A 15,084-nucleotide genomic window follows, 5' to 3' on the forward strand; every position below is an offset into this window, starting at 1 on the left:
AGGTTTTGGGGACCTTGAGGACTAAATTTGATATTAAAATTTTCAAAAAGTTAATAAAATATTAAAGATTCCACATATTCAATAAAATTTCTGATCTTAGGTTTCATTTATGATATTTTGTGCACCCGATAAAAAAGTTAGTGCTATTACGGTTACTAGTCAAAGTTTTTAGATGTTGCTCCTGAAAACTTTCTTTTACTTGTATTATTCTTTTATTTTTTTTATGAGCGTCTTAAATTTTTTGTACAAGATTAACAAAAATGAAATTCGTGAAGATAAATTTGTGTGAGTTTTGTAAGTAAGTGAATAACAAAAAGTCATAAAAATTTTAGTGGAAAACTGATGTGGCAAAGTCTAAAGAAAGGAGTCGAGTCTAAGGGATAAACTTACCAAAGGCAAGAATTTTGTTATCATGCCTCTCATAATTTCATATTCTAAGACTTCTAGTATTAAAGTCGCATGAATCTTGCAAGTTAAGAAATCATTGACATCATTTGACAACATCAACATTTAAAGGATGCAAGACTTTCTTCTACTATCCTGCAATAACATAAAGGCTATTTTCAATTAACCTTTGATAAACGTGCCTCTTTGTGATAATTCAACGCATAACTTCGTATAAATTCCGATACTCCAACATGATAATCCAAGGGCCAAAATCATTGATACAAGAATTACTTTTACTAAATTTCAAAATTGTGAAGGATACACATTTAACTAATCCTTCATTTTGGAAGTCCGAAGTATCAGTATATTTCAAGGTTCTGCAATGAAAGAGCTCATATACATGACTAGTAAACTACATAATCCATCAACCATACTTTGTAGCCCAACTCAATTTAGAAAACTACGCAACCTAATTACTCACAATCCAGTAATTTGGAATTTTTGATACATATTCAAACAACATTCCCCCGAGAAAATGGAGGTTGTGAGAGGTAAACTGATAGCCTATGTCATCTCATCATGGTAGAAGCTGCAAGAATCGTGTGACTCTGACCTCCCTGTGCTTAGAAAACTAGCTCTCACAACAATGCACCTCATGCACCGTTCATCTCTATACGGAGTAACTGAATTTCAGATTATTAATTACTCCGCAACTGAGAACAGCATTTCAGGTTCTTCGCTCTCCATCTCTTCAGCATCTTTATTAAAGACAAACTGCCCTTCGTCCATGCCAATATCAATGTCACTAAGTCCAACTAGAAGTGACCTATATGATTCATCTTGTAAACAACCAAGTTGCTTCAATAATACAATGAAGTCCTCTTTGCTGGTATGGTCAGCTTCTTGTTCACATAGCTCTATAAATGCAGACACATTAGGAGGTTTAGGCCTCCAATTTGATGGACTGTCAACTAACACCGCTTCCCGGAAGCAAGATAATGCTTCAGAAATCCTTCCCTCTTTGATATGACCTTCACCAAGAATCTCCCACGAGCCTGAATTTGGCTTCCCTCCATCTTCAACCATGTGGTCAAAGAAATTCTTGACTTTCTCAAAAGGTTCTTCCCGAACATACCATCCCATGAGAAGATTCGCAACTTTAGGGTCATATGAAGCCTTCACTGAAAGCCATTCTTCGTAAATTTTCTCAGCTCCCTCAATATCAGCCAACCTGATAAGTGAAGAGATCACAGAATGATAACCCCAATTTGGGACATTTGAAAAAGTTGATTTATATGTGTTCCAAACACGGTAAACCTCTTCTTTGTTTCCCAAACTACCATAGAGACTTATAAGATAATGGTAAGGCATCCTGTCTCGTCCAGTGATTCTTGTTTCGAGGTCTTTAAGGCATTGTCCTGCTTTTTGAAGCATTTCCAACTTGATATAAACAGCAGCTACTGTGCTGTAAGTAGTCCAATTAGGAACAATTGTTGGTTCCAACTTCATTTCTTCAAAAACTTGTTCCATCCCTTCAGCAGAACCATACGAGCCTCTTGCAGACACCCAAATATTGTAAGAGTACAGATCAAGCGGTATGCCTCTCTGCTTCATTTCAGAAACCAGTTTCTCGACTTGGTCATATTCGTTGATTTTCATGTAAAAAGTCATCATCACATTAAAGGGAAGAGGGTGATTAAGGTAACCTTTATCTCTCATTCGCCCCATCAAGGATTCTGCTTTGTTCCTTACTTTTGCACCCGCATAGGCATTGAGGAGAGCTCCAAAAATTCGGTTGTCTTTGAGTGTCTCAGGTACCCTTGCAAAATATTCTTCGGCACTTGCAACTCCACGAACTTTGGCTATTAGGTCTAGTTGGATAGCTGTATCACTGCTGGTTATTTTGTATCTCTCTATTCTGTTACTCATCCATTCGTAAACCTGGACATGTAAAAAATTTATTAAGCTACAATTAGCCCAACAAAGGTTCAAAAAACAGGAGCCAAAAAGAATTATACGTGAGCATTTGAATAAACCCTTTTACAAATTTCCAATAAATACATGCTGAAGAGCATGGAAGGACCAAATAATCGAAAATTGAACAGCTACATGGCAAGCGACAATTGCCCAACATATAGGTATCTGGGGCCATATGGAAGGAAGTTAATTTGATTGATCTGGAGCTAGAAGTACAGCTTTCCACATCTAAAGTAGTGCACATGAAAAGAGTTTGCTCTAGGAGTAAGAAGAATCAACCAAAAACCCCTTCCATTTAGGGAAGCCTTATATTGTATAACTTCCACATTAACACATAACTTTCGATATACCTGATATTCCTTACCCCTCCTCCTGTCCTCCGAGAAGAGGAAACTGTCCAATAGTAATACTTCCGCGATTTCTATGCTTTTTTTTTTTTACGAGCATATATAGGAAATGCTCAGATGAAATGACAATAAAGCAGCATCACCAGACCAATTGCCAATATCGAAGGGTACAAAAGTCACATTATTGTAGTTTTATGCTTTTATTAGTCAATAAAATCCTTATACTTGTGTTTCAAGGACAAGTCCAAACTTTAAAATTAATCAAACAATTAACCTAAGCATATCCCTAACCCTAACCTAATAAATTCGAAGTTCTGAACCATAAACAAAAGTCAGTGATGTAGACAAGATTCGACCACGCGTACCGAGTCTTTACCAACTAAGCTAGTTACCATCCACGCAAATGAGGATAAGTATATACAACTGTTACATTACTCAATCTTTGCAAATTTCTCTTACCAACATGCCCACAATATATTAATTCAACAACCTCAAAAAATGTTATTTCTGTATCAAAATTTACCACCACAATCTAAAAATTCAAATACAACTATAAGCAAACAAAATTCAACGCATAAAATAATTTAAATAAAACCCAAATCCAAAGCTTAAAAAAAACAAAAAAATTACCTCAAGAGCGAGCTGAAATCTCTTAAACTTCCTGAGCTCTCTAACAATTCTACAAAGTTCCCATTTAGTTAACCTCTTACCTTCATTCTCAAACTGATTCAACACAGAAGCAACCCCAAACTCTGGGTTATCCATCAAAGCAATCTTCCTATAAATATTGTTCCATTTTGGCATTGGTCTCTTTTCATAGTCCAAAGTTCCATGACTATAAACTTGAGGAACAGAGCATTTTACAGAAAATTTATTAAGGGGTTTAACACTTGGAAAAGAGATAAAGGAGCGAGACCCAGATGGGAAAGAGAGAGAATATGATGAGAAATTTGAGGAGAGAGAATGGGGTGTTGAAGGTGAGAGTGCAGATTGAAGAATCATCTTTTGGGGTTTTAGGGTTTTTGATTTTGATTTGATTTTGAGAGGAAATGAAGGAAATTTGTGTTTTTGGTTTGGTAATGGTGAGAGCTGAGTATTGAATAAGGGGAGAAGATAGAGTGCACGTCATCAGTGCTTCAACTTGGGTGTGGTTTTGGGCTCTTTTATAGTTCTATGACTTGGAGACTTCAAAACTATAGAAATAGAACCCCTTGGGGAGTTAGGGTATATACCAAAATTGATAGTCCATCCGATTCGGATTAATCGTAACAGTGTTGAAATTTGATGAGATAAGATCAGATCAAACCATAAAGAAATACTTTTGATTCGAACAATTAATTCAAACCATAAAAAATAAAGTGAAGAGAGCATAACACAAAAGCATAGGTTGTCCTATTGTAGGATAAAAATTGAGCTTATATAATGGTAATTGAATTTGAAGCTAATGGAATTTTCTCCCAAGATTTTTTTTTCTTAAAAAAAATGTCTAATTGAAGAAACTTTGAAAATATTTTCATATAAAATGGAGTCAGAAGACTGATTATATATTTGTTTACAACAAAGAGTGCGATTTTTTTTTTTTTTTTTGAAAGAAAGATAGAGCATATATTAATTACGAAGAGAGGTCCAATTCCGCCAAGTAATATAAAGTAGAGTTTGTAAGGTTTGTGAAACAATTTAATGTATTTTTCTAATCCTAATAATAAAGTGTTGCAATTATTAAAAAAATGAATGAAAAAGAAAAGTGACGTAATTATTATAAAATGGAGTATTAATTTTGGTTTGCAAATACTCCGTTTGATTTTAAGATGAAGATTACGACTTTACGAGTATTAGTAGTAATAATGAAATTTCAAGAAGGTATTGAAACTTTGGGTAAAGGAATTTGTGGACATCCAATATGGAGTATAAAAATTTGCTTTATGAAGTCAATTTTATATTGGGTATTTGACACATCTACAAACTTTGTTGTTTGTTCTAAAAAAATAAAATTAAAAAAAAAATAAAAAAAACTCTAAACAAAAGGAAAAATTAACATTGTCTACATTAAGTAAGACTAGAGTCATATGACATGGGGAAACCAGAAACAGCTCTACAACTCGAAACTTCACAAGCAGCATTAGGAAAAATGCTTAAGAAAGAGTGGGAACTGATGAATCGATTCCTGGAATGAATTCATTAAAATTTACATCCTGGGAAATTTCGGCCCAAAATTTCCATGTTGCTCATAAATCCGTGAGCATACACCTTGGGTTCTTTCACCTGCAACATATACATAAAAGAGTCGTACATCATTTTAAATAGCCTTCAAAGTACATCGTTTCTAGGTTGAATCTTGCATCATTGAAAGTTTCCTACCAGAACAACAGGTGGAACACTCTTTCGAAGGTTAACCTTGGAAAATCCTTCCACTGCGAACAAGCATTGATATCCATCAATATGGGAGCGCTCACTGGCAAAAAAAAAAAAAAAAAAAAAAAAAAGCATTAGAAACATCAGTAGAATTGAATAAATTGCTTATATTGAAGTGGCACATCCAGAGAATCAGTTACTCACTTCAGAAGGTAGGTGAAATTTCTATGATAATAATCTTGAGAAGCTAAATTCTCCTCTTTGGAGTACCTGCATCAAAGAGCACAGAGGAGAAGTTAAAATCCTGTACAAACAGGATGTCAACAATACATACTTCTGCAACGATTCTTAGCACCCACCTCTCCCCCACATATAACTATAAGAAAAAGGTGTCAAGACGTTGGGTTATGAGGGGGTGTCGATGAAGCTCACACCTCCAGCAGTCCAGCCAAGAACAATATCAATCAAGAGATCACAAAACATGTAACACTTTCTAATCAAGGCTACAGTTTTTAGGAAAATAAGGGCTACCAAGAAGAAAATTGTGGAGGGCGTCAATTATCATGAGATTAGAAGCATGGGGCGTGCATGGCTAGCAGAAATTTCCAAGACATAATTGATTGTCCTTGTATTTAAGAAGGAATAAGGTGAAACTCAACTTCCAAATGAAAACAAACACCCTCCCCTAATAGGGTACGAACCATATGCCTTTCCTAATAGAAAAGTATAAATGAATGAGAGGCTCAGCAAAGCGTACCTCCACGGATGACCGCTTTCACAGAAGCGGGTAATTCCATTCATGGCTGAATAAGTGTCTATGTGAACAGAAATTTCACCAGTGCGGTTCAGATGACCTGCCAACACAACCGAAAGTTTCAACATGAAAGTCTGCTCTAGAAGCAATGGGAGTTCATTCATATGAGTATAGCTGAACATGTTTGATAGCTACCACGGGACAGAATCCGGTACAAAAGATATTGGCCACTCTCTCCCTAGGGAAAAGCTACTTACAGAACATCCCCTTCCTACCAAAAGAAACTAAGATACCTGTTCCAATACCCAGGGATATCAACTAAGTCCCAGCCTTCTAACCACAAATTATAACCCTACAATTTGATTTTTCCAAAACAATTTGCTTCAATGGTCAGCAAATTGTACTTGATTGACTACAAAGAATCAAAATGGTGTAGAAACTGTAGATGAAATCAGAAGAGGTTAAACGGGTAATGAATTAACAACTTCGAACCTAAATCCTGCTACAGACAGCCTATAATGGTCACTCTTCATCAAGAGCAACTGGCACTTATAACCCTTCTTCCCAGGTTGAACTACCCTCTTTATTTGGCAATTGGCCATGGCAATATATGTCATGCAAAATGTAAATTTGTCTGCTCAAGCCAACAAAAAGTTCAACACAAAAGTGGTAATTACACAAATTACAGCATGTGAAGTTCATGAAGCTTTCACGGGACATATATAAAACTTATAGCCATTATAGGTCAGCAAAATAAAAATAGCAGGACTTTTGATTAAGGCAGTGGAAAATCAGTTTAAAACCTTGAAAAAAAAAAAAAGGGTATGGAAAAAATACTTTACACTTGGTTCAGTCCAGAACAGAGATAAATGAGGAGCAGCCTGATGGGGTCTCTTAATGATGATTATGATGAACTTTCATTTTATAATTTGTAGTGGTTGAGAGGCCATGCAAACAAAGATCATTTTCCTTCATCTCTCTCCTACCCTCACACCCACCTCCCCCTTTTTTAACCAATATTCTCCTTCTCTCCTCCAACTGTAAACAGCTGAAGATAAGCAATGAGATCTGAAAGTAAAGAGCACAACATGACACCATGAACACTAGATAACTGTGTTACCAGCAATTAAGACAGGAAAAGTAAGCCAAGACAGCCAAGACATGACAAAGAATAGCTTTTGTTGTTAAAACAAAAACAGTAAGATTGGCATAAAGAAAGAGTAAAATCTCCTCTTTGTGTAAATTATGTGATTAAATGTTCCTCTGACACAAGTTCATCCACAGGAGAGAGAGAGAGAGAGAGAGAGGGGGGGGGGGGGGGAGTGAGAGAGAGAGCACAAACCCTTTTCATGAAGCTTCCTTAGAGCATAGCCACTGGGATAATTATGGTATGATGCCATGAAAAATAATATTGTGCACCCTAAACTACAGAGTGGATGATAGAAAAAACAGAATGAGCAAAAGTGTTTCAGCTATAACTTTCTAATAACTTGCTACTTCTATCATAGAATTTACCTGATTAAGAATAGGCCAAGCATTCCAAAATAAATCAACCTCCAAAAGCTCTTTTTCCTGTTATTGTATCTGTAACACAAAAAAATAATAAATTTAAAAAAAAAAAAAAAAATACTATCAAATATACGAAGGAACAATATGCCATTATACCTAATACCTTAGAGACTTCATTTAGAATAAATTACATGCAAATTGCAAAAACCAAATTACAGCCTAAATAAGTAGTTAAGACAGCACACTTTTAAGTAATAAGACAGGCAAGCATGTATTCCATAACAAAGTCAACTGCGGATTTATTTTCAGAATTTAAAACACAGATCAATCTGCTAGACACGTCCAAATTTTACTCAATGAAATTTATGTAACAAAAGAGATAGAACCGAAAGCCATACATTCTGCTTGCTGATATTGCAGCAGTCATGTTAAAAACTGGAATAGAACTAATGACAAATCGTAATTCCTGCAACATTTCAAATTCACTGTACTCAGATCCTGTAGATAGCTATAAAGCCTATAATTAAGCATATGAATACATCCAAGAGAAGCATACCTTGTGAGGTAATTTGGAATACAGGATCACAAAGGACAAAACTGGGAGCAGATAGGGTAAAATCCTCCTATCAAGTAACAGACCAAGCTGTAAAAGGAAGTCTCAAATAAGATTACAATAGTATAAGGGATCTAGAATCAAAAGAGTTGTAGTTGAACAGAAAAGCTAGCAGATAACCAATTACAAGGTATACATGCAATTATGCAAAAGGGCTATACAAAAAAGTAAAAAACTAACAATCAAAGGGACTTCTCATTGCCCATGAAACTTTCAAAACCTAGTAATGATATCACTATGCAAATCGAAACATCATGAAAATATGAAATTGTATGGATTTGCAGAAAGAAGTATATTTTTCATATTCACACTCACCAGAACGAGTGGATATGCCGCAAGCAGTGACCTGGGAAGTGCTGAAGTGAAATACCAGTGAATTGAAGAGACCTAAGGCGATAGTATTAAGGACAAACTATGGAAACAAGGATTCAACTAGTGTATATAGATGGTCCTAAAGCTATATGGATCAGTGACACCCAGCCTACCACAACACAGCCAAAACAGAGAACAAAGAAGAGGGTGGGGGGAGGTATTTTACTGCTGGAAGGATACACCCCATTCAGAGCTCCGATTTAACACAGAGTTGAACCAGAAAACTTCAAATTCTGGCCAAACAACCCGTCTCCACATTATTGAATCAACTAGAACGGTAAGACCTGCAAATATTGTGCACAAAATCAAAAGGTTAGCCACTGGTTGATAATCATCAAACACCCTGTAGGTACATTACTCGTTTACATCTTTATTTGTTCCTGGGAGGTGTGTAAAAGGAGATTAATGTCAAACTTTTAGCGAGGATGGGGAGCAGGGGTAATTTGTGATGCTCTATAAGATATTATCAGAGGTAAAGTTACTTACCTATGGAAAGTATAGCTGCCGTGGAACAGCATTTAATTGCTTTCCACAATGAGACTGATCTGCTCTGCCATTGCATAGAAAATTTTGGTCAGTAAAACAATGAGTGAAACAATTTGTAACTTGTAAATTCTAATTTGCAAACCACCACCATAGGTAAAAGTAAATTCAGTTTAATGTTTTGAAATTTTCAATAGCTAAAGCATCGCAGCTGTTAAGGCTAAGAATGCAAGTCACTTAATATTCCACTAAAATTGTGCAATTGTCCTTGTAATTGCTAAGATCTGACAATTAAATAATTATCTGCCAATAAATTTAGGGCCAGAAATGCAGTCGATATAATTCAAAATATGCAGCGACGCAATAGTTCATTAGAAAAAAAATCCCTCTTGTCAATTGATCACCATTTCACTTCTGATTTAGAATACACATAATTTCTTTTCCTTACAACAAAGCATCATAAATGATATTGTACTATGAAAGACAAAGAATGTAATCTCTTAAAATTTATCCTTACCGTTACAATGGCAAAGAGCTTATTTCAATTAGATATATGATGGCAAGTTAACTGTAAGTTCAATTGGAAATAATTACTAACATGCAAAACTGATGATGCACGAAAATACATGCCAAAATCAAAAACAGATAATTGAATAGTGCTTGTTCTTCAACAAGAAAGCATATACGATGGATATCTGAAATAAATAAAAGATAAATAATAATCACAAAAGGAGAAAAAATGTATTTAGAGTTCTTTAGGGTCTGCCGAAAACATACCAACAAAAGCTGAAGACCGATGGGGCAGGCTAACAGTAACACATCACATCTGAAAATCAATGTTGCAATAACCTGACATAGAGAGAGCAGAACGCTTTATTAACCCAAAAAAAGAAACCAGGGACCTGTAGGGGCCCAACAGTTTCCAGCATGGCTTCCACTGTACACAACTACACAAGATCTAGGGGAATTCCAGATCTACGCAGCCTTACCTCTAAACAGCGTGAAATAGTAGAGAGATAATTTCTTAAACAAGCTCCTAAAATTGGGAAGTCAACTAGTCATAGGATAGAGGGAGTAAAAGGATGGATTCACGGAGCCTATACTACAAATCTAAGAAAAAGGAAAACTGACGTTACACAGTTAAAAAATGAGTGCATCCATGACCCATAGAATATATTGTGAAATGTTTGAAATACCATATAGCTAAAAGTAAAGGATTATAAGCTCATGTATTATCCAAGGAAAGAGAAAAAATAGTGAATCAAACAGGTAGAGAAACAGAGGCACACCTAGAACATTAATAATCAACTGTTCTACAAAGGTGCTAGGAAAAAAATTTGATGCCCAATTCAGTAATGGGTGGGACCCCAACCTAAACATTCTCCATTTCTTTCAAAATTAAAAGACGACAATCCTTGCAGTATCTTTTGCTCCTCCATCCTAAAAGAAAACTTATATACTCCAGAGAAAATCTTGCGCTAGAGAATTTCTTAGTTGGGTCAACCTTAAATCATCATATGCTAAGACTGAAAAAACTAATGGATAAAAGAGGTTTTCCAAGCATTTGTGTTTCATGGATCCTGTTAAATCAAAATATTGTGCAGCCTCAAGCCCTCAAGGACCATCACTGAAAATTGAACCTTTTCAGGCTTAATATCACCGGACATTGACCATAGATGATTTATATCTCGGGATTGAATGTACACGGCAGGAAAGACGCACCAGAAATTGTAATGCTGTATAACAGCTCCCCTTTAACCAGTAACCATACGCCATATTGACTGCAGTACAAGTGACACATCAGTTCAGGAAGTGAAGCATTCAGCTAGTAACTTGACTAGTAAGCAGATGAAAAAAACTTAGGCATCCATATCTCAAGCATATTTTGGATTCAAATTTCAAAGGAAGAAATTAAAGAAAAGAAACAAGCTCCTTATCCCATGCAAGGAATCATGTGAAGTAGAAATGACCTCAAGGTCCTTAAATGTATGGTAATAGGATTTTAATCATATCACCATCACCCAATGCAGTTGACTACTAATCATGTACTAGTTCTTTCCAATTTCCAGTCCAAGACTACCCAAAATTAAATGAAGAATCATAAATGATAATGTTCACCTCCATTAGAAAGAAAAATGATGAGGAGAAAATTAGACTTGAGTGAAATATGAGGTTCACCTAGGTCAATGATGGTAAAGGAGAGACATAGAAAAAGATAGATATAAAAGGTACTCACCTAAACCCAATGCCAGTATGTTTGGAAGAGGACGTGTGCTGTAAAATAGCAAGTGAAACTGAAGAGCTGTTAACAGTACAAAGAAAGCTTCTACTTGGAGACCAAACTTGCTTCGGATCTGTAATAACAAAGCAAAGTTCAGAGTAAGTAATTGGTAGAATTCAGTTTTAAGATACGGAACCAAAGCAGAGATTTATAAAATCTAAGCTAGTAACAATGGTCTAAAGCATAAGTTCATAACACATGGGATATTATATGCAACTTATTTAATTTAGCATTCAAATTTCAGTCGATATGTTGGCCTCTCGTCTAATATACAATAATTAAGGACACTGTTTAATCAAAAATCTCAAGAAATATTTAATATACTACATGAAGGCGCCCACCACTTTCTAATTTTATCATCACTTGGTTATTAGATCCATGTGATTGACAAACACATCACAACTTAGATTTAGTAGATGCAAAGGTAAACAAAGATCAAAAGACAAAATGCACACAAGTAAAATCAAATTAAGTTTATAAAAATATGTAACAGTAAGAAGAAACTACATACCTGAAGCCGGAAAAAGCGTAAGGTGGAAAGTATGATGCAGCCTAACACCAAACGAACTAGACAGAAAAGAAAGAATCACAAAATCCAAGTCATGGACAAGACTATATAGGACTGGTGAAAGACAGATATAATAAAATATCAAGAATTACATGAGTTATTCAAAGACAAGCACAACCAGATCCAGCCATCCAGCAATATATAGGTAGTTTCATAATTAGTGTGTCGTGTAAACTAGACTGAAGAAATGACAATTTTTTAAAACTGAAAAAAAAACATTCATAGTAATTGACGAAAGAAAGAGAAGACGGACTTCAGCTATGTATTAAAGATCAAAGAATCTCACCTACAAAGAGACTATAGATCTTAGGCAAATGCAGAAAATTGATGAATGATACAAACGGAGATGCCAAAATTGACACAACCCAAGCACCTACCAACAGAAAAAAAAGATAACAATGTTAAGAGAAAATTTTCTTGAAACATAACCTATGAGTAATCAAACTTTGAGACTTGAATAAACTGACGAGTTATTAGTTTATTACTTGAATAAATTCCTCTCTTTAAAACATCTTATGGGGGATTCTCAACCCCGCCCCCAATCTAGGTAAAGAAACAATCTTTAGCAGGAGCACTTAAATATTGAAAAAATTTACAGCTTATGATAGATACTTTTCCCCAATCATTTTGCAATATCAAGAATAATGTGATTTCCGATCCATGAAACAATAACAATTGTTTAAAATTGCAAAAAATCCATGACTTTGGATACTAATAATACACAAATTTCACTACACAAAACAATGATCAATAGGCAATAACAAACATCAAATCTCACCAATGAAAGTCCTCGGAACGACACCGGGAAACTCCAAATGATCATACTGTTGTAAGTGAATCATTAAACATTAAAATTAATCAATGAAAAAGAAAAATTAGCATAATCACTGTAACCTCAATGCACAAACATCACCCAAATCAACATACCTCAGCCAAATGCTGTCGATTATATAGTATATCATGCATTGCCTATTTAATCAAACAATTACAACAAACAATTAAACCAAAAAAATGGATAAATTGGGTAAAATTAACAAAACCCACAAATTAAAATTCTGGGTTTTAAGTGTTATAATACCTGCATATTAAAGCTTTCTTCAACTTTAGTATAAGGTATGGCAAATACAAAGAATGCAGCTACTGCTCCCAAAATCAAATCATACCCTTAAAAATTAATACAAATTCATGTGATTAGCATAATTAAAACCCTATTAATCTTAAAAAAAAAGGGATCATAAAGTTAATTTTACCGTAATTATCAAGGAATTTGGCAGATTTGCGAGCCATTTGAGCAGAGGCTTAAACGTACAGTGAAAAATTGAAGGAAACGGAGTGATGGAATAGTGTTGTTGTTGGGTCGAATTCTGATGGTACTGGATGGAGAAGGTCTGGCGCATAGCTCCTATATGCAAACATTGCATATAGGATGGCAATGTAGTAATAAAGTTGAAGTTGTAGTTGGAGTATAAAGTACCATTTGATAGGTAAATAGTACCATTAAAAGTTGTAGTGGTATAAATATTATGCTAATAGTACAAATAAGTATGTAAATGGTACATCAAAATATTATACCATTGTGAGATATAATAGTAGTACTTAGATCTAATGGTACAATATACATGCATAATAGTACAAAAAATGTACCACTGTAACCATAAAAAGTACCATTCTGGATGTCAAACCTCAGCGCTTTTCCACTTTTGCCCTCCTATATGCATTTTTGCATATAGGGACTATGCGACTAGTGGGACTCGTACTGGATCACCCTTTACAACGAACTATAACAGTGAATTTTTGAACTATTTTTTTATGTATAAATTTTGGATTTAATTAAATTTATTGAAATTTTGCATATAACCGCCTTTTAAATCTTGTTTTCTTTTGCACATAACCCTCTTTAAAAGAAATATTACAAAATGTCACCAACTTCAAAAGATTTAAAAAAAAATGTTGCAAAAGGTAAGATTGATTAATACTATTTAGTAGATCAAAGTCAATTTATATCCATGATAATAATTTTACAGATGTTTATATACCAAATTGTTTTACTTTTACAAATTCATATACGGAGTAGTTTTTATACACGCTAAATTGTCGTTTTAAAATAATTTGGAACAATGACAACTAAAGTTTGATGCTCCAAAATTTTACACAATGCACCATGTCATCATGTATTCATGTGCAGAATTATTAACTTAACAATACATTATACATGTAAACATATTACAAAAAGTTTTGGAATTTTTTTTTTTTTTTAATTATGAGTTTTTACATTTGGAGTGCTTATTTGGACCAAAAATAAATACATTTGGAGTATATATTTTGCATTGTTTCTTTTTTATTTATTTGTCATGGTTACGTAAATCTTGCATTTATTGCTATTAGTTGGAAGCAGAGGCAAGACAACACCGGTATGAAAATGTATATATATTACAGAATAAACAAATATATCAATAATAAATGCGTAAATAATTTAATAAATAGATATCGATGCTCGTGAGTCGTGAACACTTTCTATTTAAGGTCGATTTCATGAAAATAAAGTTTTCTTTCTTCTCATTGTTCCTTAAAATTGATTCTTATAGGATCAAGTATATCATATCTCTAATACAAGTACACTTCTAGATATTTGTGGATCATTACTCCATGTTTAAGAAACTAACAATATCTTTATTATTTCTAATATATTCACGTCATTATATTTATAAATCTAGTGATAGAAGAAAACACAGAGTAATAAATACTCCCTTCGTCCCTATTTGATAGTCACTTTTGGACAATTTTGACGGGAATTAATAAACATGAATAAGAAGTAACAAAAATATATTGAAAAAGTAAATTTACATTGGGTATGCAAAAAATAGAGAGAGAAAGTAATTAAAGTACATGAGAAAGCAAATTTACATGGAAAAGTTAAATTCGCACAAATATTTTTGCAAATTGGAGAGAATTTTGGTAAAAAATTAATATTAATAATACTTGAAAAAAGCAAATGTGACTTACATTTTGAAGCACCAAAAATGAAATAAGTGACTATCAAATAGAGATGGAGGGAGTACAAGCATATTAAAATTGACTTTTATATTTCTTTTGTCTTTTTTCTATAAACGCATAAACTCTTATCCATCTCACATGCTGATGTTTATAATATTCCGCAATATCCTCATATAGGGTTATAACGAATAACAAAAAATGATAAATTGTTAACCAATTAAACCACTCTACTCATCGTAGTTTGACTTCCACACAACTTCCATTAATTAGCGACGAAGTAACTTTATCTGTGCGACACAAGGAATAACAAAACGAGGCAACTACTCTTCCACACCTCAAATTCTAATTTTCTTTCAAAAATTCCAAAATCAATATTTTAATTTTCATCAAAATACAAATAATACAATAAAATTAGGATTACAAGACGTCTCTTTCGTGCCATCTTCG

At 34.1% G+C, this 15,084-nt stretch overlaps 2 protein-coding genes across 3 annotated transcripts; both read right to left on the minus strand.

Moving 5' to 3' along the window:
- Positions 1 to 666: 666 nt before the first annotated feature.
- On the minus strand, positions 667 to 3,845 carry LOC145586672 (pentatricopeptide repeat-containing protein At1g02150-like). Its single transcript, XM_081643564.1, has 2 exons — positions 3,342 to 3,845; positions 667 to 2,328 (listed from the first exon to the last, which is right to left on the minus strand). Exons 1-2 carry the CDS (start codon positions 3,711 to 3,713, stop codon positions 1,090 to 1,092), a joined length of 1,611 nt encoding a protein of 536 aa, XP_081499690.1. The 5' UTR covers positions 3,714 to 3,845; the 3' UTR covers positions 667 to 1,089.
- A 774-nt stretch (positions 3,846 to 4,619) lies between these two features.
- On the minus strand, positions 4,620 to 13,022 carry LOC145585555 (dol-P-Man:Man(7)GlcNAc(2)-PP-Dol alpha-1,6-mannosyltransferase-like). Of its 2 annotated transcripts, XM_081642256.1 has the most exons (20): positions 12,894 to 13,022; positions 12,722 to 12,807; positions 12,571 to 12,612; positions 12,422 to 12,467; positions 11,930 to 12,016; positions 11,587 to 11,642; positions 11,031 to 11,148; positions 10,517 to 10,575; positions 9,572 to 9,643; positions 8,798 to 8,861; positions 8,492 to 8,595; positions 8,255 to 8,326; positions 7,883 to 7,969; positions 7,725 to 7,792; positions 7,333 to 7,401; positions 7,160 to 7,242; positions 5,821 to 5,917; positions 5,268 to 5,333; positions 5,070 to 5,163; positions 4,620 to 4,973 (listed from the first exon to the last, which is right to left on the minus strand). In XM_081642256.1, exons 1-20 carry the CDS (start codon positions 12,928 to 12,930, stop codon positions 4,890 to 4,892), a joined length of 1,491 nt encoding a protein of 496 aa, XP_081498382.1. In that variant the 5' UTR covers positions 12,931 to 13,022; the 3' UTR covers positions 4,620 to 4,889. The 2 variants fall into 2 exon arrangements, with proteins under 2 accessions (XP_081498382.1, XP_081498383.1); XM_081642257.1 differs by lacking the exons at positions 4,620 to 4,973; positions 5,070 to 5,163; positions 5,268 to 5,333; positions 5,821 to 5,917 and adding an exon at positions 6,290 to 6,885.
- Between the last annotated feature and the right edge of the window lie 2,062 nt (positions 13,023 to 15,084).

Source organism: Chenopodium album, chromosome 16, assembly GCF_948465745.1.
Source record: "Chenopodium album chromosome 16, dcCheAlbu1.1, whole genome shotgun sequence".
In the NCBI taxonomy this organism is placed as follows: Eukaryota; Viridiplantae; Streptophyta; class Magnoliopsida; order Caryophyllales; family Amaranthaceae; genus Chenopodium; species Chenopodium album.